Source organism: Symphalangus syndactylus, chromosome 8, assembly GCF_028878055.3.
Source record: "Symphalangus syndactylus isolate Jambi chromosome 8, NHGRI_mSymSyn1-v2.1_pri, whole genome shotgun sequence".
Lineage (NCBI taxonomy): Eukaryota > Metazoa > Chordata > Mammalia > Primates > Hylobatidae > Symphalangus > Symphalangus syndactylus.
In genome coordinates this window covers 49375263-49397768 of record NC_072430.2, presented here as the reverse complement: position 1 = coordinate 49397768, position 22506 = coordinate 49375263, and the positions used below count along the sequence as shown (strand labels likewise).

At 42.9% G+C, this 22506-nt stretch overlaps 1 protein-coding gene across 5 annotated transcripts; it reads right to left on the bottom strand.

The window, feature by feature from the left end:
- Positions 1–899: 899 nt before the first annotated feature.
- On the bottom strand, positions 900–20250 carry RDH11 (retinol dehydrogenase 11). 5 transcript variants are annotated; one of them, XM_055289059.2, is made up of 7 exons: positions 19974–20250; positions 17313–17431; positions 16817–16972; positions 15517–15621; positions 14589–14798; positions 9353–9542; positions 900–2429 (listed from the first exon to the last, which is right to left on the bottom strand). In XM_055289059.2, the coding sequence occupies exons 1-7, from the start codon at positions 20045–20047 to the stop codon at positions 2327–2329; spliced, it is 957 nt and encodes a 318-aa protein (XP_055145034.1). In that variant the 5' UTR covers positions 20048–20250; the 3' UTR covers positions 900–2326. The 5 variants fall into 5 exon arrangements, with proteins under 5 accessions (XP_055145034.1, XP_063500517.1, XP_055145035.1 ...); XM_063644447.1 differs by having other exon boundaries at positions 17352–17431; positions 19974–20127; XM_063644446.1 differs by lacking the exon at positions 900–2429 and adding an exon at positions 2846–7213 and having other exon boundaries at positions 19974–20118.
- Between the last annotated feature and the right edge of the window lie 2256 nt (positions 20251–22506).

The following is a 22506-nucleotide window of genomic DNA, read 5'->3' as shown; positions in this document are numbered from 1 at the left end:
GTGGGCGCCTGTAATCCCAGCTACTCGGGAGGCTGAGGCAGGAGAATCGCCTGAACCCGGGAGGCAGTGGTTGCGGTGAGCTGAGATCATGCCACCACACTCCAGCCTGGGTGACAGAGCAAGACCCTCTCTCAAAAAAATTAAATTTTTATTTTCACCGATTTCATGGTTTGCTCAAGGGGTCTGTTCTCAAAGGTTTGCTTGGGAGCTCAATTTTAAACTGCCTACAAATATTAAAAGATGTATGACTGCTCAGGAGAAAATGCTTTGCTAATTTGTATCTCCTGGGCCCTCATTTTTATTAGATCAAGTTCATTGGCTGTTGATTCAACACAGTTTGGTTAAGCTCTTAATATGCACAGAGCATAGACATGACAAAGTCTGAGGATAGTGAGTATACTGTGTAAGTCCCACAACACAATGCTGGGACTTGTCACAGTACAGAAATAAGGGGCAGGTGCAAAAAAAAGATCAATAGCCTGGGGCTGGGTGCCGTGGCTCACACCTGTACCCCAGCACTTTGGGAGGCCGAGGCGGGAGGATCGCTTGAGCCCAGAGTTTGAGGCCAGTCTGGGCAACAAAGCAAGACCCTGTCTCTAATTAAAAAGAAAAGAAAAGAGAAAAAAAATGGCCCGGAATGATCAAGAAATGTAGAAAAAGTGTCTGTGAAGAGTGTCAAAAAAGGTTAAGTAGGAAATGGTGAATGAATAATCAGATTATCATACAACCTAAATTAATAGCATGTGGATTGAGATTACACTGTAGCTAGACTCTGGAACAAACTATTCTTTAGAATGAGAAATCATTGCATAACCATAATAATGAACAGTGTTTTCTTCTTTTGACTGTAATCAGACTTTTAATTCTTCGTTTTTATTCTGGTAAATGAAAACAAAAAATAATCAAAAAGAATTTTTATTTGTCATTGACAGTTCAATATAAATTAAGTAAAACATTAATTCATTTATTCTGCATTATTATCAGAATTTTTCTAATTTTTCCATAAAATGACCATTTCTAAACATATAGCTTAATGGTCAAAACAAGTGCAATAAAAGATTAATTTACAAATATCAGAAGTGAAGACTGTGGTCCTATAACTCTTTTCCCCACCAAAGTTAAAATATAATTGTCATTCCAGGAAATCAAAATCTTTTAGAATAGCACACTCCAAACAAGTGATGCGAACACTACTAATTCCTCAGACTTCCTTTGGCAGCATTACTTTTGATGAGGAGTCTCCAAATAAAATACAAAATTTTGGCACAGACATTTTAATCTTGTCATGACAATGTAAGGAAATGCCCCAAAAGATTATTAAATTGACCATAATTACTAATATCGGTCCCTAAGATAATTTTTCTGAATGAAGAATTGGTTTTTTTCTTTTTGTTTTTAGTTTTTTTTTTTGTTTTTTTGTTTTTTTTGCCACACAGGTTTTTGTTCAGACCTCATCAGTCTTGGGTGCTTGCCCTCAATTCCTCCATAGCTGTGTTAGTATATTTAATGTCTTTTGCTATTTTCTTAATCCTTAACTAGTCCCTTCATTTTGTGCATTATCTTCCAGTATTCTCCTTCTTTTTTTTTACTTCTTCCCTGATACCCATGTGCTCTTGGTGGATAGTTACCAACATATACAGAATCTGCTTCCCTTTGCAGCGTTTCATTTGCGTAAAGACTGGATGGCACTAGTTTGCTCCATCTCTGATTATTGTGGCTGTTTTGAACTTTGTGAAAATACTCCCTTGGCACACATAAACAAGAAGACACACAAAGATATACACAATTTTTAGTAGAGGTGGGGTTTCACCATGTTGGCCAGGCTGGTCTTGAACTACTGACCTCCGGTGATCCACCATGCCTGGTCAAGCCCTGCTCCTGAGCCAAGTCATTGTCATTCATGTTAGCAGAGGTTGCAGTGTGGCCCTCTTGAAGTGAAGACTGGTTGGTTGGGAGGAACTGAATTGTGAACAAAGAAGCTAGTTCAAATTCACATAAATCATCCCTGCTATAGCTTAGATTCTCCTAGGTAGTAGTTTCTTTCAGAAGGAAAATGAGCTGTGCAGGTCATATGAGGGTCTTCTTATCCTATTATGCTATCTCTAGTAACTCTGGCAGTAACAGAAGCAAAGTAAATCTGGATATGACAGACATTTAGACGAATCTGGCAGTACACTGAGTTTTAACTGGACACCAAGCAGGCAAGGCTGGAAGGTTTTGCTCTCTTTGTGCTAAAGGTTTTGGAAACCTTGAAGGAGAATCATTTTGACAAGAAGTACTGTATAGTCTGCTGCAGTCTTCTCTTGGGTCCAACTGGCACTGCCTGTTAGTCTATTGGGAGGCCCAGCAGGTCACAACTGACGTCCCACAGCCGCCTTGCTATTGTCTCATTACGAGCTTGGGCAGAGACCCATGCCACATGACAGTCACTGGAAGGTAAAGAGAAAGGTATGAAGCACAGTGTTAAGAATGAAGCCTGCCATCTGCCAGAGATAAGGAATATGACATAAAAACAACCAGGGATCACATGTTCTCCATGTACTTCACAGGGCCAGTGTTTGTCCTTATCTCTTCATTCTCCAGTCCGTAGCCAGAGAAAATGTAATTCCCATTTTAGATCTCCTCGCTAGACCACCTCTCATCGGAATGCTTTGTTTGATATATAATGCATACATTTGGTCTTTATATTCCCCTATTTATATAATTTAATATCAGTGCCTGCCTGACACCCATGTATATCCATCTTCTTCAAGTAAGTCCATAAGGCCCATTCTACAGGGCCTTGGACAATGTCATATAGCTGAGATCCTGCTATTCACATTGGTCAGAGATGCTTGGAGTAGTAAAAAAAAAAAAAAAAAATGCTTATTTCTGGACTACTTGAAGTTATACTGTTTGTAAACTCATGAGAAGTAAAGCCAGCTTCGAAAACAACAAAAGGAAAAGGCAACACAGAAAAGAAATGGTAAAACCAAGGTACCAGGTGTCTTGGTCCGTTTTGTGGTGCTGTAACAGAATACGACAAACTGGGTAACTACAATGAGCATACAGAAACTGGCTTATGATTATGGAAGCTGAGAAGTCCAAGATCAAGGGGCTGGCATCTGATGAAGGCCTTCTTGCTGTGTCATAACAAGATGGAAGGCATCACATGGGTAAGAGAGGGAAGGGGACCCAAGTCATCCTTTAATAAGGAATCACTCCCACGATAATGAACCCATTCCAGAGATAATGGCATTAATCCATTCATGAGGGCTGCCCTTGTGACCTAATTTACCTCTTAAAGGCCCTGCCTCTCTACACTGTTGTATTGAGGCTTAAGTTTCCAACATACGAACCTTGAGGGACACATTCAAATCATAGCAAAGTGTTTCATATACCCTCTCTTCATTGCCGTAATTCCAAGTTTTTTTTTTTTTTTGGAGGCGGAGTCTCACTCTGTTGCCCAGGCTGGAGTGCAGTGACGCGATCTCAGCTCACTGCAACCTTCGCCTCCCAGGTTTGAGCAATTCTCCTGCCTCAGCCTCCAGAGTAGCTGGGATTATAGGTGCCTGCCACCATGACTGGCTAATTTTTGTATTTTTAGTAGAGACAGGGTTTTGCCATGTTGGCCAGGCTGGTCTTGAACTCCTGACCTCAAGTGATCCGCCTGCCTCGGCCTCCCAAAGTGCTGGGATTACAGGCGTGAGCCACTGCACCCAGCCTGTAATTCCAAGTTTTATAATTTTATAATTCCAATGCAGAAAATTTTCTTAGGGACATACTCATTTTCATATTCTCTGGATCTGGTATACATCTGGTAAGCATTCAGTCAAAGTTTTTAAAAAAATGATTGAATGGATTACAATCTTTAAAGTCATGTGAGGAAACAATTTTTAAAAGTATACTATTTCAAGAAAATTGCTTCCTCAGTATTCTAAGCAAATTCTGAAGGTGAAAGAGTTGACAAGTCTGAATTAACTATATATGCAAACTCTTAACACTATGTCCAGTAAGACGGTGGGATTCAAAGTGTGCACCACAAACCAGCAGCAGGAGCATCAACTGGGAGCTTGTTAGAAATTCTCCAGCCCTACTCCAGACATACTGAATGAGAATCTCTAGGGTTGTGGTCCAGGAATCTGTTTTCAACTAGTTCTCCAGATGATTCTTGAACACACTAAAGTTTGAGAAATACCATTTCAAAATATCATCACATTTACAAAACAAGTCTTATCAGTACTTCTGTTTAAGAAGACCCAACAGTATGACCAGTACAACTTGCCATTTCTTAGTGAAAAGATCATCAGTGAGAACCACAAGGCTCTGTATCACTCTCTGGAAATGACTCAGCCTTTGTAAGCCTCTGCGTCCTCCACTGCACTGTGCCTTATACTCTTCATAAGGTTACAGTGAAGAGCAAAGAACACAGTTGACATGAAGCTTCCTTGTAGGCTATAAAAAGTAATCAAATACTACAGCAAGAGCTTTCTGGTTGTTTTTTTTAGACAGGGTCTCACTGTTGCCCAGGCTGGAGTGCAGTGGTGCGATCGCAGCTCACTACAACCTCCTCAGGCTCAGGTGATCCTCCTACCTCAGCCTCTCAAGTAGCCAGGACCACAGGGACACGCCACCACGCCTGGCTAATTTTTGCATTTTTTATAGAGATGGGGTCTCATTATGTTGCCTAGGCTGGTCTTGAACTCCTGGGCTCAAGTAGTTTGCCCACCTCAGCCTCCCAAAATGCTGGGATTACAGGCGTGAGCCACCGCGCCCAGCCAAGTAAGAGCTATTTAAGTGTGCCTATGGCATCAGCATGGTCACAGTATTGACATTTCCAGGGGGATTTTGCTAAGAATTAGTATAGGTAAAAGATAAACTAATTTCAAAACTTACTGCAATGCTATAGTAATCAAGATAGTGTGATACGGGCATAAGGACAGACATACAAATGAACAGAACAGAAAAGTGAAACATAAACCCTTATATTTATGGTCAATTGATTTTTGACAAACTTACTGTTATACTCCAATTGTGTTCCCCCAAAATTAATATGTTGAAGCCCTAACCCCCAGTGTGACTGTATTTAGAGATAGGGCCTTTAAGGAGGTAACTAAGGTTAAATGAGGTCTTCAGGGCAGGGCCCTAATCCAACAGGACTAGTGTCCTTATAAAAAGAGGAAGAGACACCAGGAGTGTGTGTACATAGAGGAAAGGCCATGCAAGGGCTCAGAGAAAAGGCATCCATTCGGAAGTCAGGAAGGCAGGCCTCACCAGAGACCAACCAGGCCAGCACCTTGATCTTGGACTTTCAGTCTCCAGAAGTGTGAGAAAATAAATTTATATTGTTTAAGCCACCCAGTCTGTGGGATTCTGCTATGGCAGCCTGAGCAGACTAATACAGATACCAAGACAATTCAATGGGTAGAAAACTGTCTTTTCAACAAATGGTGCTAAGGCACTGGATATCCACATGCAAAAGAATGAAGGTTGACCCCTACCTCATATCATATACAAAAATTAGTTCAAGGCCGGGTGTGGTGGCTCACGCCTATAATCCCAGCACTTTGGGAGGGTGAGGAGGGTGGATCACTTGAAGTCAGGAGTTGCAGACCAGCCTGACCAACATGACAAAACCCCATCTCTACTAAAAATACAAAAATTAGCCAGGCGTGGTGGTGTGCACCTGTAGTCCCAGCTACTCGGGAGGCTGAGACAGGAGAATTGCTTGAACCCGGGAGGCAGAGGTTGCAGTGAGCAGCTTGGGTCACAGAGCAAGATTCCGTCTCAAAAAGATAATAATTATAAAATAAAATAAAAATAGTTCAAAATAGATCACAGACCTATGTAATGCTACAACTATAAAACTATTAGAAGAAAACAGGGGTTGCTATGGTTTGAATGTATCCCTTAAAAAATCACATGTTGGAAACTTAATCCCTCTGCCTTCATGAACAGATTAATTAATAAAGGCTTTGCCCTCATACATGGATTAATATCACTATCATGGGAGTGGGTTTGTTCTTGCTTGCCCTCTCACATATGTGATGCCCTCTGCCATATTATGACACAGCAAGAAGGCCCCAACCAAATGCCAGGCACCATGTTCTTAGACTCCTCAGCCTCCCGAACCATGAGCTAAGTAAATTTCTTTAGAAATTACCCAGTCTGTGGTATTCTGTTATAGTAACAGAAAACTGTCTTTACTAAAGACAGTAGTAAATCTTTGTGACCTTGGGTAAGGCAATGATTTCTTAGATACGACTGCACAAGTAACAACAAATAGATAAACTGGACTTCATCAAAATTTAAAAGTTTTATATTTCAAAAGATACCATTAAGAAACTTAAAAGACAACCCACAGAATGGGAGAATATTTGCAAATTATATATCTGACAAGGAACTCGTATCTAGACTATTAAGAACTCTTGCAACTCAACAATAAAAAGACAATTATCCAACTTAAAAATGGGCAAAGGACTTGAATAGACATTTCCCCAACAAAGAAACAAATGAACCAAAAAGCGCATGAAAAAATGTTCAACATCATTAGTAGGAAAATGAAATGAAAATAAAAACAAGATATTCCTTCATACTCACTAGGATGGCTAAACTCAAAAGGAGAGACAATAACAACTGTTGTTGAGGATGTGAAGAAATTAGAACACTCATAGACTGCTGGTGGGAATGTAAAATGGGGCAGTCACTTTGGAAAAGTTTGGCAGTTCCTCAGCAGTTAAACACAGTTACCATATAACCCAGAAATTCCACTTCCATGTACCCAAGAGAAATGTCCACACAAAAATTTCTACACAAATGGTCACAGAAGTATTATTCAAATAGCTAAAAAGTGCAAACCCAAATGCCCATCACCTGATGAATGAATAAATAAGATGTGGCAAATCTATACAATGAAATGTTATGCAGCAATAAAAAGAAATGAAGTACTGACATATGCTTTGGCATGGGTGAACCTCGATAACATTAAGCTAAGTAAAAGAAGTCAGTCACAAAAGGCCACATACCATATGATTCCATTTATATGAAATGTCCAGTAAAGGCAAATTCTTAGAGACATAAAGCAGACTAGTGGTTGCAGGCAGAAAGAATAGCCAGTGCAAAAATCTTAAGGCTTCAATCAAAACAGACTTTTATGTTCATTTCTTGATGGTGGTCTACACGGCTGCTGTTGGATCTTCGAAATGAATTAAGAATCCATAGCACAGGAAAGGCTCTTCAAAAGTCAATCCAATAGTAAGTTAAGAATTTAGAGCTGACTTTCTTTAAACCACTCAGTCAAAACCGAGATAAAGGGTTATTATTTTTTTTTTTTCTTAAAATCTCTAGGGAAGAAGAATCCAGTCACTCTTGGAAAATCAATCCAGTATACTATATAAATCTATCTTCTTATACTTCAGAACCACATTTCCAACTATCTGCTATACATTTCTACTTGCATGCCTTATAGATAACACACACGCAACATGTACAGAGCCAGGTATTACACAGTGGACAACTGTTACTCTTTGGCTGAACATTCTACTTTCTTTTGGCAGTAGCAACCTGATTTCCTTCTGCAGAATTACCTTTTCCCCTCAATATAGTTTGAAGAGAGCATTAATAAAGTCCCTGTTTGCCTCTAATCAAAAGAGTAAAAATGAAGGGATGGGAGGAAGGAGATCCAATGCTTCCTCCCTAGAGAGTGGATGATAAGCAATAAAACCTAAACACTAAAGATAGCTGGCATTCGCTCACTCTAGCAGCAATGCCCCGGCTAGCTGACTGCCACTCTAACTCTTCTTAGCCTGGCTCTTCAGTCTTCCCTTTCAACCTAGGGGTCCCTCCTCTCCCTACTAATATTTTAATAAATTTCCGGCCGGGCGCGGTGGCTCACGCTTGTAATCCCAGCACTTTGGGAGGCCGAGGCGGGCGGATCACGAGGTCAGGAGATCGAGACCACGGTGAAACCCCGTCTCTACTAAAAATACAAAAAAATTAGCCGGGCGTGGTGGCGGGCGCCTGTAGTCCCAGCTACTCGGAGAGGCTGAGGCAGGAGAATGGCGTGAACCCAGGAGGCGGAGCTTGCAGTGAGCCGAGATTGTGCCACTGCACTCCAGCCTGGGCGACAGAGCGAGACTCCGTCTCAAAAAAAAAAAAAAAAAAAAAAAAAATAAATTTCCTTCTTGCTTAAGCTAGACAAAGTCCCTTTCAACTGCTTTGGAATCCAAGAACCCTAAGTTCCACACATTACTTTTCCATGTCTGCTGTCCTAGTTAATGTCATCATCAACCTCATTCAGGCTTGAAATTCAGGTTAGCAAAGCCTCCCTCATCCCCTCATTTAATTAATCATCCAGTGATAAAAATTCTGCTGCTTCAGGGCCTCTTTCACATTACCATTCCTTTCATTACAACTTTCCGGAACTCTCTCTCTCACTAGGTTAATTATTCATTCATAAAACAAAGTTTCTAAAGCACAGACCAGATTATGTCTGTCTACTGAAACAACTCTGGGGGCTCCTCCACAAGGCTGGCATTATAGGCCTCTCATAATCTGTCTACCTTTCTTTCCAATCTTAATGCTATTTTCAGCTACTTCCCTAAAATTTCAGGTCATTTCAACAATAACCTGAAGTAGAGGTAAAAACATGTTAAAATTTTGATCTTATGTGATGCCTGGGATTTGCTTCAAAATAATATGGGAGAAGAAAAATATGGAAAGGGGTAGAGAATGGGGATAGGGCAGAATTGGCCATGGGTTAATGGTAGCTGAGGCTCCATTATATGCAGGCTCAGTGCACTATTTTATCTACCCCTGTGTTATATTCAAAATTCTCTACATTTAAATCATTGTAAATGTCTTCGCTTATTTGAGAGGGGAGTCCATAGGTAGTAGTATTTCAATCCTGAAGACAATAGAGAAATACAGATTCAAATTCTTTTTTTTTTTTTTTTTTTTTGAGGCGGAGTTCCGCCTGACCTTAAGTGATCTGCCCGCCTTGGCCTCCCAAAGTGCTGGGATTACAGGCGTAAGCCACTGCGCCCGGCCTCAAATTCTTTTTAAATTCTTTTTAATGTAAAACAATAGAATTAGGAATCCAAAAAAGAATAAAGAAAACTAGACCGACATAAGAAAGACAGGAAGAAAAGAAACATAATGCATAATTATCAGTATAAAAGATGGCATAAAATCAAATGTAGCAGTTATTACAAAAAAGACAGTCAAATTCCCCTACTAAAAGGTAAAAACTCTAGAGCTAAAAGACAAAAGCTATATTAGACAATGTACTTTTAAAAAAGGGTATACCCAGACAAACCCAAATTATTTCCTTTGAGCAATAAATCTCATCTGCAAAAAGAGATAACATTCATACCTGAAATGATTCCCACTTAGAATCTCAAGACCTTCTGTTAAGGCACAGTGCAGGCTGGTCTGGGCTCCCTGCTGAGGAGTCTTGATGAAAAAGGAGAAAAGCCACCATATCCATCTCATGAAAGATGAGTGCCGAACCAGTTCAGATTGGACTGTGCCAGGGTGTACAGAATACGTCGTAACGCCAGAGCCTGGTTGGGGGTGGCATGAAGAGAGGGGAAGACAGGACTTGATTTTGCAGAATGGCCCAAAACAGAAAAGGACGTAAATAAGCATGTGACCTTCACATATGGACTCTTTTGCCCATGGTGACTTCAGAAGTACTGCTCACAGTAATTTATACTTCCATCTCACAGATTTAAGAAGGCTCTAGAGTAGACAGTGCTAAGGACCTCTGTGTATTTGTGACTGGAAACTCCCCTGTCAGGAATCAGCAGAGCCAAGACTCATCCTCTCAGCAGCACTTAACATCGTTGACCACCCCCTTCTTTTTTAGAGATGGGGTCTCCTACTCCCTATGTTGACCAGGCTGGTCTTGAACTCCTGGCCTCAAACAATCTTCCCACCTTGGCCTCCCAAAGTATTAGAATTACAGGCATGAACCACCACACCCACCCCGTCCCCCCCCCACTCTTTTTTTTTTTTTTTTTGAGACAGTCTCGCTCTCTTGCCCAGGCTGGAGTGCAGTGGCATGATCTTGGCTCACTGCAACCTCTGCCTTCTAGGTTCAAGTGATTCTCCTGCCTCACCCTCCCAAGTAGCTGGGACTACAGGCGTGCGCCACCACACCACGCTAATTTTTGTATTTTTAGTGGAGACGGGATTTCATCATGTTAGCCAGACTGGTCTCGAACTCCTGACCTCAAGTGATCTGCTCACCTTGGCCTCGCAAAGTGCTGGGATTACAGGCGCCCATCCCCTTCTTAAAGTCTTCTTTTTCATTGGCTTCCATAAGCCTACACCACTTCTGGTTTTCCTAATCTTTCTGGCTGCTCTGTCTCAGTTTTCTGGACCAGTTCATCATCTTCTACACAAACATTAAATGTTGGAGTTCTCGTGGCTCACCAGACTCCCTCTCCATAATTCTACGGTGCTCACATTTTGTCCGCAGTCCAAACTGCTCCTCTGAACTGCAGACACACTGGGAGTCAACACAATGTGGTGGTTATGGGCATGGATTTTGTAGACAGACTGCCCAGTTTCAAATCCTGGCTCCACTCATTAGCTGTGTAACCTTGGGCAAGTTCCCTTTTGTGACTCATTTCTTCATCTCTAAAATGGGAATAATCATAATACCTACACCTCACAGGGTGGTTATGAGGATTAAATGAGTTCATATATGTTAAAGGTCTTAAATGTGTGCCTGATGCAGCTGGCGTGGTGGCTCACACCTATAAGCCTAGCATTTTGGGAGGCCAAGGCAGGTGGACTGCCTGAGCTCAGGAGTTATAGACCAGCCTGGGCAACACAGTGAAACCCCGTCTCTACTAAAATAGAAAAAATTGGCCAGGCGTGGTGGTGTGCACCTGTAATCCCAGCTACTTGGGAGGCTGAGGCAGGAGAATGACTTGAACCGGGGAGGCAGAGGTTGTAGTGAGCTGATATCGTGCCACTGCACTCCAGCCTGGGTGACAGAGCGAGACACTGGTGCAAAAAAAAAAAAAAAAAAGAGTGCCTGATGCATGGTAAGTGCTAAATGACACTTTTGCACATGCTATTTCAGGCCCCCAATCCTTTATTGAAAACGTTGGGGCCAGACATACTTCAATTTTTTTTCTGATTGTAGAAAGGTAATATGAAATGTACACATACACTGCCTACTAATCTAATCTCCCTAGTACGGGAAATATTTTGCTGCCAAATGAGTTTTAGTGTAAAGCTTTGAAGAAACAGAATTTTTCAGGTCTTTGTGGACTGACAGCTGCAGACACAGCTGTATTATTCCCAACTGCCTACTCAACATCTCCCTAGATGACCATAGTAATGCAGACTCAGAGGTCCCAAATTGATTTCTACTTTTAAAGCCAAACCCGGTTCTTGCAGTGTTCCCGACACGCCCAATCAGGCAAAAGGGTTCTTGATGAATGCCCACCTAAAGCATGCATCTCCAGTCAACAAGCTTTCCCAAACCAAATCTCTCTCAGAACTTTCTACTACCCTCCAATTCCACCACCTAGTCCAAACTACCCTCATTTCTCGCCTCTGCTGATGAAATCAACTGCTGCAACCCCTCTTGCCCCCATTTTGAAAAGGCTTTAATTTTAAAGGTTTCCCATTGCTCTTAGAATAAACACTAAAATCCTTACTGTGGCCTCTGAGGGTTTGGCCTCTACCTACCTCACCAGTCTCAGCTCAGATCTTTATTACTCTTGCTTTCTACAACCTACCAATGGTAACCTTCACTGTTTCTCAAACTGAGCCTGGACCTTTGTACATTCTCCTCCTTCTGCCTGGAATGTTTCTCAGCCTCCACATTTTTTTTTTTTTTTTTTTTTTTGAGATGGAGTTTCACTCTTGTTGCCCAGGCTGGGGTGCAATGGTGTGATCTCGGCTCACCACAACCTCTGCCTCCCAGGTTCAAGCAATTCTCCTGCCTCAGCCTCCTGAGCAGCTGGGACTACAGGCACACGCCAACATGCTCGGCTAATTTTGTATTTTTAGTAGAGATGGAGTTTCTCCATGTTGGCCAGGCTGGTCTTGAACTCCTGACCTCAGGTGATCTGCCCACCTCAGCCTTCCAAATTGCTGGGATTACAAGCATGAGCCACCACGTCTGGCCCCCACCTTTTTTTTTTTCATTTTTTGTGACAGAGTTTTACTCATGACGCCCAGGCTGGAGTGCAATGGTGTGATCTTCGCTCACTGCAAACTCTGTCCCAGGTTCAGGCCATTCTCCTGCCTCAGCCTCTCCAGTAGCTAGGATTACAGGCGCCTGCCACCACACCTGGCTAATTTCTGTATTTTTAGTAGAGACGGGGGTTTCACCAAGTTGGCCAGGATGTTCTCGAACTCCTGACCTCAGGTGATCCACCAGCCTAGGCCTCCCAAAGTGCTGGGATTACAGGGGTGAGCCGCCGCACCCAGCCTCAGCCTCCACATTCCATCAGTACCTCTAATCCATTTAATTTCTAATCATCCTTCGGGGCTCAGCATGCAACTCATTTCTTCAGAAAAGTCTTCCCTGAACCCTCAGACTGAATAAGGTCCCCCCAAGACTCCCACTAAAATCCGTTATAAGTCCTGGTACTTCTCCTTTGTAACATTTATCACAATTATAATTAAACAGCCACAACAAAAAGGAAACAATCCAGATGTTAAGGAAATACAGAAATACACTAAGGCACTTCTATACTACGAAATACAACACAGCCAATACAATTAAGGGGTAAAACCATATGTACTAAATGGAAAGATCTCCAAGATACTGTGTTGGAGTTTCAGTTCCTTGTGCGTGATACATACATATGTAAATGCATAGGAAAATTATTGGAAAGGGGCACACAAGCTGTTGATAATGGTCACAGGAAGGGAGAAGAGCAGGGGGAAAAGGGGAATAAATGAAGGTGGTTTTTCACCTTAATTCTACATACTTCCATATGCTTTGAACCCTTTTTTTTTTTTTTTTTTGGTAGAGGAGATGAGGTCTCACTATTTTGCCCAGGCTGATCTTGAACTGGCCTCAAGTAATCCTCCGGTTTTGGCCTCCTAAAGTGCCTGGGATTAAAGGTGTGAGCCACTGTGCCTGACCTTATTTGAACTTTTTACAATGAGAATTATTCATGCATTACTAGACTGATTTTACATTTAATAGTTTGTATAAAGACTTGCTAATAGTCTTTCTCCCCCGTTAGATGTAAACCAAACCAAGGAAGAGACTATACCTATCTTGTTCACCAACTCACCCCCTGTCCCCTAACCCAGTGCACGGAACAACATGGGCACCGAATACATGTCTGCTGAATGGCTGAATGAATGAATCTTCTGTCAAACCAGGGTTATTTTACTGCACCATAATGATTTTCCACTGAATCCTCACAACTATCAGAGTTACCGCATTCACGTATTAGTGAATTCTCACCACTGGACCCATCTTTCCACCTCCAGGCCACCCTAGCTCCCTGATCAACTCTTTGGATAGTTTTCACCATCCAGTTACCCTTATCTATCCTAAACTGATAAAAGATGTCATGCCCTGGGCACAAACTGGGCATAAGGACTGAGCTAACCACCAGTTTCCTTCCCATCTCACAGATGTTCATTTGGTAGGATGATCCTATTCCAACTATGGGGCACCTGTGCCTGATTCCTTGAGCCTGCATTCTGCCTGCCTCAATTCCTAGCATAGTTCACCCTCGATTTCCCTTCTCTTTATTAGAAATCCAGAGTAGACAGTGCTAAGGACCTCTGTGTATTTGTGACTGGAAACTCCCCTTCTCAAGCATGTATTTCCCTCTTATTTGACGCTTTGCAAGGGAGACCTTGCCCCTCCATATTCCCAGTACCTGTTTTAGTCTACTGCCTTTATCTAGTGCCAGTTCAGGTCCTTCCCTCCTACTCAGTCTCACTATGAGTAAAAAATCTTGACTTGCTTATGAAGCCTGAATTAATTATGACAATAAACTGTGAAGTAGTCCCATTTACATATGAAGAAGGAAGTCTTAAAAGTTAAGTAATGGCCAGGTGCGGTGGCTCACACCTAAAATCCCAGCACTTTGGGAGGCCAAGGTGGGTGGATCACCTGAGGTCAGGAGTTTCAGACCACCCTGACCAACATGGTGAAATCCTGTCTCTACTAAAAATACAAAAATTAGCCAGGCCTGGTGGCACGCACCTGTAGTCCCAGCTACTCAGGAGGCTGAGGCAGGAGAATCACTTGAACCTGGGAGGTGGAGGTCGGCAGTGAGCCGAGATTGCACCATTGCACTCCAGCATGGGTGACAGAGCGAGATCCCGTCTCAAAAAAAAAAAAAAAAAAAAAAAAAAAACACGTTAAGTAACTTGCTATAGATCACACAGCTAGTAAGTAGTAAAGCCAGGCCTTCAGACTCAAAGTCAGAGTCTCACTGTCCCAGCCAGCCACCTCCAATATTCAGTTGTAGACTACTAAAACTGTACCCAATTATAGCCACGGAAGCAGGTCCTCTCCAGGTGATGGGCTCTGGAAACAGTTTCCATTACTGTGCTTTTACCTGCCTCTCTCTGACTCATGTCTCCACACTCATTTCCTCTAGGCCCACCTTTTAGTCTCCGGGCCAGTTCCTGGGTGAAGAGGATGTTGGCTAGCTTGCTGTGACAATAGGCAAGGCCTGCATTGTAGAATTTCTCGCCCTGCAGGTTATGGAAGTGGATCCTTCCCAGGTGATGTGCGAGGGAAGACACATTTACTATCCTTGATGGGGCTGATTCCTTTAGTTTCTCTAGCAGCAGATGGGTCAGGAGGAAGTGACCTGTTGAGAAATACTAGAATTAATGAAGTTCAGAGCCATGTGGGAATGACAGGAGTCGTGGTGAGCAGGCCTCAGCTATGGGAGGCAGATAATTCAGAAATAAGGTCTTTCCCTCCAACTTTTCATTATCAACTAGAAAACAAGTTTAATGAAGGTTTAGGGAAATAACAACAGCCAAAGACATGAGGCATCCTTATACAAGCGAGATAGGTCTAGACTATGTGAATATGAAGTCCCAGCTCATTCCTACTTTGGTTAATCTCATTCTTAAGAGCTGGTTGGCTGGGTGCAGTGGCTTACGCCTGCAATCTCAGCACTTAAGGAGGCTGAGGCAGCAAGGTGCCTGAGGCCAGGAGTTCAAGAACAGCCTGGGCAACATAGCAAGACCCTGTCTCTACAAAAAAAGAGCAGATGACCTATACCTGATGCTGGCCACAGGGATCACTACTAAGAAAGCAACACAGTCCCCTAAATCAGTTAGTCTGTTAAAAAATGCACCAAGGCAAACCAAATCTAAATCACAGATTAAAAAGCGGGCAGAACCTGGAGCAGCCCTCAGGTATTCCTCAGCTATCAGGTAGGACCAAACTATTATGCACACATGGTCTATTATGGTCCTGAGGTTCAATCACACAACAAGAAGGCCCAATCTGACCCCTAAGTTTCCCAAAGAGAATTTTGGGTCTCTCTAGCTTTGTGATAAGGCCAGATTTCTTACCCAAGTGGTTGACTCCTATGTGCATCTCAAAGCCATCTGCTGTCTTCGAGTACGGACACATCATCACTCCTGCATTGTTGATCAAAATGTGGAGGTGCTTTTCCTCTGCAGGGACAAGACGATGGAGCATGGAAGTGGCTAGCCAAGGCTATTACATCTTAGAAAGCTGCCTCGCGCTCAGGCTTTGAAAGTGAGGATGCAGGACTTCAACCTTCCCTCCATTTTTCCTTCATATTTATTTTCTATTGTTTTTCATTTTAAGACTTTAGTTGAATCCCACCTACTTTTACTATGTGGCAAAATTCCATTTTATACTACCGAATGACCTTCCTGATCTTTGTAGTTCGGGAGCTACTTACTCACTGCTTTTGGGAATTGTTTCATCCACCTCTCTCAATAAAAAGACTTCCCAAGCTAAATGGAAAGATTTCAAAGCAAGAGAAAAAAGAATGTTCTCTATGCACCTCTGCCCTGGGATTCAGGTCCCTAAAGAAATAAACACCTGCTTCACCTCTTTATCGCATCTTCCAATTCTCTCTCATGGTTCATTTCCTCATGTGGTTTGTAATTTATGACTATGAGTTCACACCAGTGAAAGTTTTTTCCTTGAAGGCCTAGATCCCTGGGCTATAAGGGGATATGCCTATAGAGTGCTCTTAGATTTGCTTTTGATGAGACACTACAGGTTTTTATGTTAATTTCCCATAGAGTATTACACACACATACAAAAATCAAACCCATAAATATCCTTGTATCATTTGGTGGTATGAATTCGGACCCCACAGATGATGCCAGCTCGGGTTCTAATTTTTTGCAGATGAGTCTTTATCCATCTTGTCTAGAGAGATGGTAAACTTCTTTGTCATGTCTCTGAGCTGGTGGCCAGGATTTTTATTAGCCTCTATAGTATGGACCAGATGGCCCTTTGTGAATCTCAACTTTGTGTAGAACCTCAAATACAGCTCCAGCTCTCAAAGGCCTGTGGCCTCATCTCCTATCCCTGTATAAGTATTTAGACCCCAGACCCTAAAAAGCCTGTACTGAGTGCTGAGACTCCCATGAGGTTTCTGGCTTCAGCTCTTGCTCACTGCTATGATGTTTTGAATTCACTTTTTGTTTCTGCCTCTGGAAGATATCCCTTTGACATAAATCATGTCCCAGTGACTATGAGTTCAGCTACAAAGTTTTTGGCTATATTTTATACACCACTTCTATAAGGAAGAGGGACCTTTTCCTTTTAGTTAAATCTGCCATGTTGACCTCAAGACCCACAACATAGTCTCTCTAGTTCTACACTTACCGGCTAAGAAGCCCTTAGCAAAAGCTCGAATAGACTTAGTATCAGACAGGTCCAGTTTCCGCACGAACACCTGCTGGTTCCCTGTCGTGGTCTGGATCTCTTTGGCCACCAATTCCCCCTTTTCCACATCCCGGCAAGCTAAATATACTCGAGCTCCTGTCAGTCAACATATGAAAGAGAAATGGTCAGCTCTGTTTTTGAGCTGGCATTATAAATCTAATGTTATTTCCAATACTTTTTTTAAAAACACACATTTTTACCCTTTCTTCACAAGAGAGGTATCTGATTAGCAAATAGGTAAAGAAAAATAAGTTAATAATATTCATTAAGGGTCCATTATATGTAGAGCATAGTACTAGTTTCAGATCAGCAAATCAGTGGAATCCTTAGGTGTTCTTGAATTCCAAAACTGGGAAGAAACAATGAGAATGAATCATCATTACTGTGAGGGGTAAAACAGCAGTAATAGGAGGGAATTGAAAGGAAGTAAACTTGCCTCTCTGAGCCAGCTCTTTGGCTGTCTCTTTCCCGATACCTGTGTTAGCTCCAGTGACCACAACTACTTTCCCAGGAAGCTGAGCAGTTGATGTACACACCCCACTGGACAGCATTTTCCTGCAGATAGAGAAGGAGAGCTCATCAATTCTTCATTCTCCTGTCTCAGCCAGTAGGTTCCTGCAACTCCGTGTCTTCTGGCTGAGGTTTGCTTTAGTTCTTTCCACTGTTGTCCTTTTAAGGAAACAGTGTCCGTTTAAGGAAAGTTGGAGGAAAGATGACAAAAGTTTTCTGCTTTTGCTCAAAGACAAAAGTGATTCTATTACAAGGGCAAAGCTTACAGCTGTTCTCTGCAGCACAAGAACTGGATGAATATCTGATTAGCCAGGCACCTGGCTTTGGTTTGCGCTCTCCCTAAGGCACCTGTGACTTAGGAAATCACAAGATTCAGCCCAGATGAAGAAATAACTAGTTTCTGTAGGTCAATCTGTCCACAACTGGCATTTTATGGCCTTGAGAAATGGCTAATCCAATACAAAAAGTTAAAATTATGAAAGCTTGTGACTCTGGGACAAAAGAAAAAAGAAAAAAAAAACCCACACGCATGCACACACACACTTAAAACAAAGAGAAGATTATGTATGCACAAAGGGGAGCTGGGATTCAAGTCTTGCTTTGTCTAATTAGAGTCCTTGTTTCTTTCTTTCTCTTTTTTTTTTTTTTGTTTTTTTTTTTTTGAGACAGAGTTTCACTCTTGTTGCCCAGGCTGGAGTGCAATGGCGTGATCTCGGCTCACTGCAACCTCCACCTTCACTGCAACTTCCACCTTCACTGTAACCTCCACCTCCCAGGTTCAAGCGATTCTCATGCCTCACCCCCTCACCCATGCGCCACCAAGCCCAGCTAATTTTTGTATTTTTAGTAGAGAAGGGGTATCACCACGCTGGCCAGGATGGTCTCAAACTCCTGACCTCAGGTGATCCGCCCACCTCGGCCTCCCAAAGTGCTGGGATTACAGGTGTGAGTCGCCAAGCTCAGCCTAGAGTCCTTGTTTCTAAGCACTACACTATATTGCCTTTTCCAAATGAATGAATGCACAAACACAGATTGGCGGTTTTCAGACTGGCCTATTCTCTTCTTGGCAATGTTGGGACTCTGGTTAACCTGGAGACCAGGAGATGCATTCTTAAAGAGCATTTCAGCCTTTTCCATTGAACTTGGAATTGCAAGGTACATACTCTTAGCCACTGAAGCTACCTGCTTAATGCGAAAATGCTGACAGGGAGGCAGATTAACTCATGGTTCCCACAAAGCATCACCTCCCTCCTCAGAGAACAAGCCTCCAGGCTGTTTCCCACATCCCCTTACTGTAGCTCCAGGAGTGACAACTTAGTACTGTACTTAGTTCTTTCTTCTCCTTAACCAGCAGGAATGAAAGAGACAACTATAAAAGTCCAGCTCTGGCCCGATTCCCATAACCCTGCTGAGTTGGGAATACAGCTCCTGGAATACATATACATATATATATATATATATATTTTTTTTTTTTTTTTTTTTTTTTTTTTCCAGAAAAACCCCTCTGGGGTATGAGCACTATTTTCAGTTCTGGTTCAACTTTTCATTGAGATTCTATGTGGATAAGAGGATCTTGTAGTAAAAAAAAGATAAAAAGCAGTGTTTTCATCTGAGTGTGAGAAACCATGTGTGCCTAGATGTGGGAGAACTGAGTGTTCAGAAGGGAGAAAAAATATAACTGGAAGAGGGGCACCAGAGAGGGAAGAGAAAATAAAAATAAAAGAAGGAAAGTAGGTGACTGTGGTAAGAAATGACTGTGATCTGGCCTAGCTTCAAGTTCTACTGGGACTAAGACCGCCCACCTGGGGAAGGAGTGTGTCTATTCAGTCACTGGTCCGTCACCACTGGTGACTTACTTAGAACCAATTAGCAGGCTGCCGGTTTTACAGCCCGCTGCTGATTCACTGGGGCACTTGGCCAGCCTTCGGCTGATTGATCTATCACCTGGTCAATACCTTCCCACCATTCTCCCAGTCCTCACCGCCCCAGTACCCTAGCTCTTAACTCAGATCCCCCGTGCTCCTGCTCGCAAGGCAGGATAGAGCTCATAACCAAACACTCTTCCTTTTCACTTTTCTCCTTTACAACATCCGCCCACAGAACGAGCGATTGTAACAGTAACGAGAGAGCAAGGATGGGGCCGCAGATGTTACGATTGCTATCAGTTTCAGAGGGCGAAATGTGGAATCGCTCCTTTGTGCCTCGAAGGCTGGTTTAAGGCGTGGGAATTAAGGGGAAAACAGCGTCGGGCCATATCCCATTGAAGGGTCCGAAACTCAAGCGTTTGAGGTAGCCTTACCCTCGGGATTCCCTGGAGCCAGAATTAGGGGGTGCTTAGACAAAAGAAAAACGGGTCAGGGAAAAGCAGGGTGCCCCGGAGTGCCGCCCTTTCTCCCCGCCTGGGGTCTCGGGTCTCCTCCTGGCACCCAGGACAGCTGGACCTCGCCTTCAACCCACCGAACTCTGGGCCCCGCCATCTTGGAGCCCCCCCAGGGGAGTTTTCCAAGAAAGCTTTGGTGGGGATTCTATGTTTCCCTCCCGCCCCGCAACAAGAATTCTCAAGAGAAGGCAATACATTTGCACAGACCTGATTTGGGGCACAGCCATATACAGAAGGAAGGGCAGCAGGAGCAGCAACAGCGGGAACAGGAGCTCAACCATCTCTGCCGGCTGCAGCGGCACCAGAGCCGGATGCCCCAGGGGTGCTCGCCGACTATGGCTTCTCCTTCTAGACACGCCCCAATTCAAATTGCGACAGCCCGAGGAGCAGACCTTCTGGGAAATGTAGTCCAGAGCTTGGCAGCCTCAGGCGGGCTACGTGGGAGCGCTGCCGCCGACGCTGGCAGAAGTTGAATTTATACATCGCTAATCCCCAAACATCTAGGGCTTAGGGCCTGTGGGATCATTCACCCAGCTCTCACTTATGGCCACCCGCGGTGTTTGTGAAATCTCTGCAGTCCTCTATCTCCCCAAACCCAAGTCCAGTCCCTGGTTCAGTTTTCCCCAATCCTGGTTAGGCAGTTGCCGCACTGTTTCTCCTGGAGATCAGATGTGGGCGTCTGGGAAATGAAAGGCGGATTAGACAAGAGAGGAGCGGTCCGGAGTCTGACAGTTGGGAAGGTGGGGGAATGTAAACCCTTCCTCCTCGAGGATTCCTTTTTCCAGTGGAGAGGAAGCAATAAGTCCTTGAAGACATTCCCAGGAGAATCACTTTATTGTGTCTATCTTGAATTATGGTGGCAACTATCATGATTTTTCTAGTGTTTGAATGTTCATTGATAATAGAATATCGTCTTCCTGATGGCTTGGGTCACATACATTAACTCCCAGGGTATCAATGAATATCTCAGATTGGCACAGTTGGTTTTGCCAACTCGTGAAAGTATTTAATCCTGTCTTGAATTAAGGCCATGAATATGTTCTCTGTGAATAAATAGGTTCCCTGTTCAATAGTTTCTTTCATCTGAGGCCTATTTCCTGGGGGTGAAAGTGGAGGGTGTGTCTGTCTGTGATTCCTTAATTGTACCCAGTAATATTTTCTGGCCCTTTTGCATAATTTCCATTTGGTTAAAAGACACATGTTCCAATGAACTAATATATTTTATGGCAAATTGGAGAGGAGAGGGTTTCCTTCACACAATACTAATTCCTACCAATTTAACATTAGATTATCTAGCAATCATCACATTTTGTCACATTCTCATTATTGTGTTACCTAATATTTGTATTGGGCTTTATAACTTTATGAAAGCCTTTCATTTGTTTTGTTCCTTATTCATTCATTCATGCATTTCACAAACATTTATGGCATTCCTATAGTGTATGAGGCACTGTGCTGATGTCCAGCAGCAAGCCAGGAACACATAATCTCTGCCTGCCCGGAGTTCATGGACTGTCAGAGACCTTAAATAAGTAATCACTGTAAATAAATCATGGTGAGGGTTATGAGGGGAATTAGAGAAAGCTCTGGGAGCTTCTAGCAGGGAGAAGAGTTCTAGATCAGGAGAGGCTTATTTGAGGAAATAACATTTGAGCGGAGGCCAGAGGGAAGTTAGTAGGCAAGCAACACAGACAAAAGTGTGCTGAGCAGAAGAAAAAGCCCACCTGAGGGCTCACAGTCAGAGAGAGCAGGGTGCACTAGAGCAAGAGAAAACCGTCTAGGGAAGAAGGGAGAGTGCCAGAAATGGCAATAATAGCCAGTGCTTAAATACTGCTTAATTATGACCAGGCCCTCTCCCAAGGCTTTATATATATATTAACTCTCTTAATTCCCATAACAACTCTAAGAGGTAGGTACTATAATTTTCCCTATTTTACGGACAAGAAAACTGAGGCACAGTGTAAGCTAGCCTAGGTCAAAGAGGCAGAGCTGGGATTCAAACTGAAGCAGGTAGTGTTCCATGAGAGGGCCCTATATGCAAAGTGGCCCCCAAATGCTAGAGGAGCCGAGACACCAAAGGATGAGGCAGACAAATCCAGTTTCTTGGTAAGGGTGTTTTACTGTGGGAATTTACAGACAGAAGTGTGAGCTTGGGTGGCAGATTTCTGTACATGTAAGCTCCACACTCAGAGTTTATATACTGTAGGGAAAGAGTCAAACTGCTCTGTGCAAGACAATTAAAGGTAGCCCTCCAGAACAGGCAAGAATGCTACATGTGTAATAGATAATAATTTGTGCAATAACATCAAGGTTAACATGTTCTTACACTAGGGACAGTAAATAAAGTAGGAATCAGGAGATATTCACAGGACTGGGGCTAATCAGAAGTCAACATTGCAGATTAGCATCCCAGATGCAGTCACTTTTGTCCCCCAAGTTGTATGCAGGGTCTATTGTGCCCTTAAATATTGAGCTATATTGCCAAAAGATGAAGCTGGAAATTTCTCCCCATACTTACGTGTATTTGCATATCCATATAAAATTTGCATATAATTTCAGGTGGTTTATAGACACATTGGAGCCATTAATGGAATCCAGATTAAAAACAATTGATTATCTCTACTAAAAAATTAGCCAGGCATGGTGGTACACATCTGTAGTCCCAGCTCTTTGGGAGGCTGAGGTGGGAGGATTGTTTGAGTCAGGAGTTGGAGGCTACAGTGAGCTAGAATTGTGCCAC